General features: G+C 62.5%; 1 protein-coding gene across 1 annotated transcript in view; it reads left to right on the forward strand.

Annotated features, from left to right (window-relative positions):
* Positions 1-769, forward strand: part of kcnj19a (potassium inwardly rectifying channel subfamily J member 19a) — a 15,997-nt gene extending 15,228 nt beyond the window's left edge. Inside the window, exon 3 of the mRNA XM_056612146.1 lies at positions 75-769. Within this exon, the coding sequence (XP_056468121.1) occupies positions 75-769 (695 nt within the window). The remainder of the gene's footprint in view (positions 1-74) is intronic.
* Positions 770-1,415: the final 646 nt, after the last annotated feature.

The following is a 1,415-nucleotide window of genomic DNA, read 5'->3' on the forward strand; positions in this document are numbered from 1 at the left end:
CCCCTCTCTCCCCCCTTCCCTCCCCCTCTCTCTCTCTCCCTCCCTCCCCCTCTCCCTCCCCCTCTCCCTCTCAGGCATGACGTGCCAGGCCCGGACGTCCTACACGGAGGACGAGGTGCTGTGGGGTCACCGCTTCCTGCCCGTCATGTCCCTGGAGGAGGGCTTCTTCCGCGTCGACTACTCCCAGTTCCACAGCAACTTCGAGGTGCCCACGCCGCCCTACAGCGTCAAGGAGCACGAGGACCGCGCCGCCCTGCCCTCGCCGCTCTCCACGGACACGCCCCCGCCCAGCCGGGGCCAGCGGCGCGAGCGCGTCTTCTCCGTCGACTGCATCCGCAGCGTGGAGGAAGGCGTGGGCCGGGGCCCGCTGGGGGGCCGCCTGCCCAGCAAGCTGCACCGGATGAGCTCGTCGGGCCGCGAGGACCTCCAGAGGAAGGTGCTGCTGCTGAGCTCGCAGCACGCCGAGAAGGCCTGCAGCACGGGGGACCTGCCCCTCAAGCTGCAGCGCCTCGGCGCCTGCTCCCCCACGCCGCCCAGCCCGGAGGCCCCGCCGCGCCTGCAGCTCAGCGCGCTCAAGGTGGGCTTCGAGCCCATGACCCAGTCCACGGGGGAGCTGTACCGGCCGGACGCGGCAGCGGCGGCGGCGGCGGCGGCTGCGGCGGCGTTGGCGTTGGCGCCTCGCGCCTGCAGCCCCGTGCCGGCCTCCGCCGCGGGGAGGACAGAGGACAATCTGCCCCTGAAGCTGCGCAGGATGAACGCCGATCGCTGACACTGACACACATCCCCCCCCCCCTCCTGCCCCGAGTCCTGCCCTGTCCTCGTCTTCACCCCACCAGCCCGGGACCCCCCACCCGCCCGCACGCCCCTCCCTCCCTCTCCCACCTCCTCCCCCCTGAACCAGACAGACACTGCCTGCAGGCTTTCACTGCCCCCCCACCAGGAGGCTCGCCCAGAGCTGGTTCAGAGTCTCTCTGCTTCAGCCCGAGTCTCTGAAGGGGATGAATATGAAGAAGGGATGGATCATAGATTATTTTCTTGTTGAGGAGCGACCTACTGGGATGACTGTGATATACTGTACTTAATGTTTTTAATAGAAAAATTCATACTGTTTCATTCGGTCGCGCACAAAGCGCTGAGATACATACATACATGCATGCATGCGCGCATGACACGTACGCACACACACACACACACACACACACAGACACACACGCCCAGGTACACACACTGGTACACACACACACTGACAGGTACATACACACACCTACATTAGAAGATGACTTGTGCATGTATACACTTAATCATTATGTGAGCACCACTGCACTGGTTAGTTGATCTCTTTGTTTCAAGTCGATATAAATTCAATTAAGAAGACGAAAATAAATTATTGTCAAGCTTTCAGTTATCTTGTCTTT

Source organism: Gadus chalcogrammus, chromosome 2 (assembly GCF_026213295.1).
Source record: "Gadus chalcogrammus isolate NIFS_2021 chromosome 2, NIFS_Gcha_1.0, whole genome shotgun sequence".
NCBI classification, from domain to species: Eukaryota; Metazoa; Chordata; class Actinopteri; order Gadiformes; family Gadidae; genus Gadus; species Gadus chalcogrammus.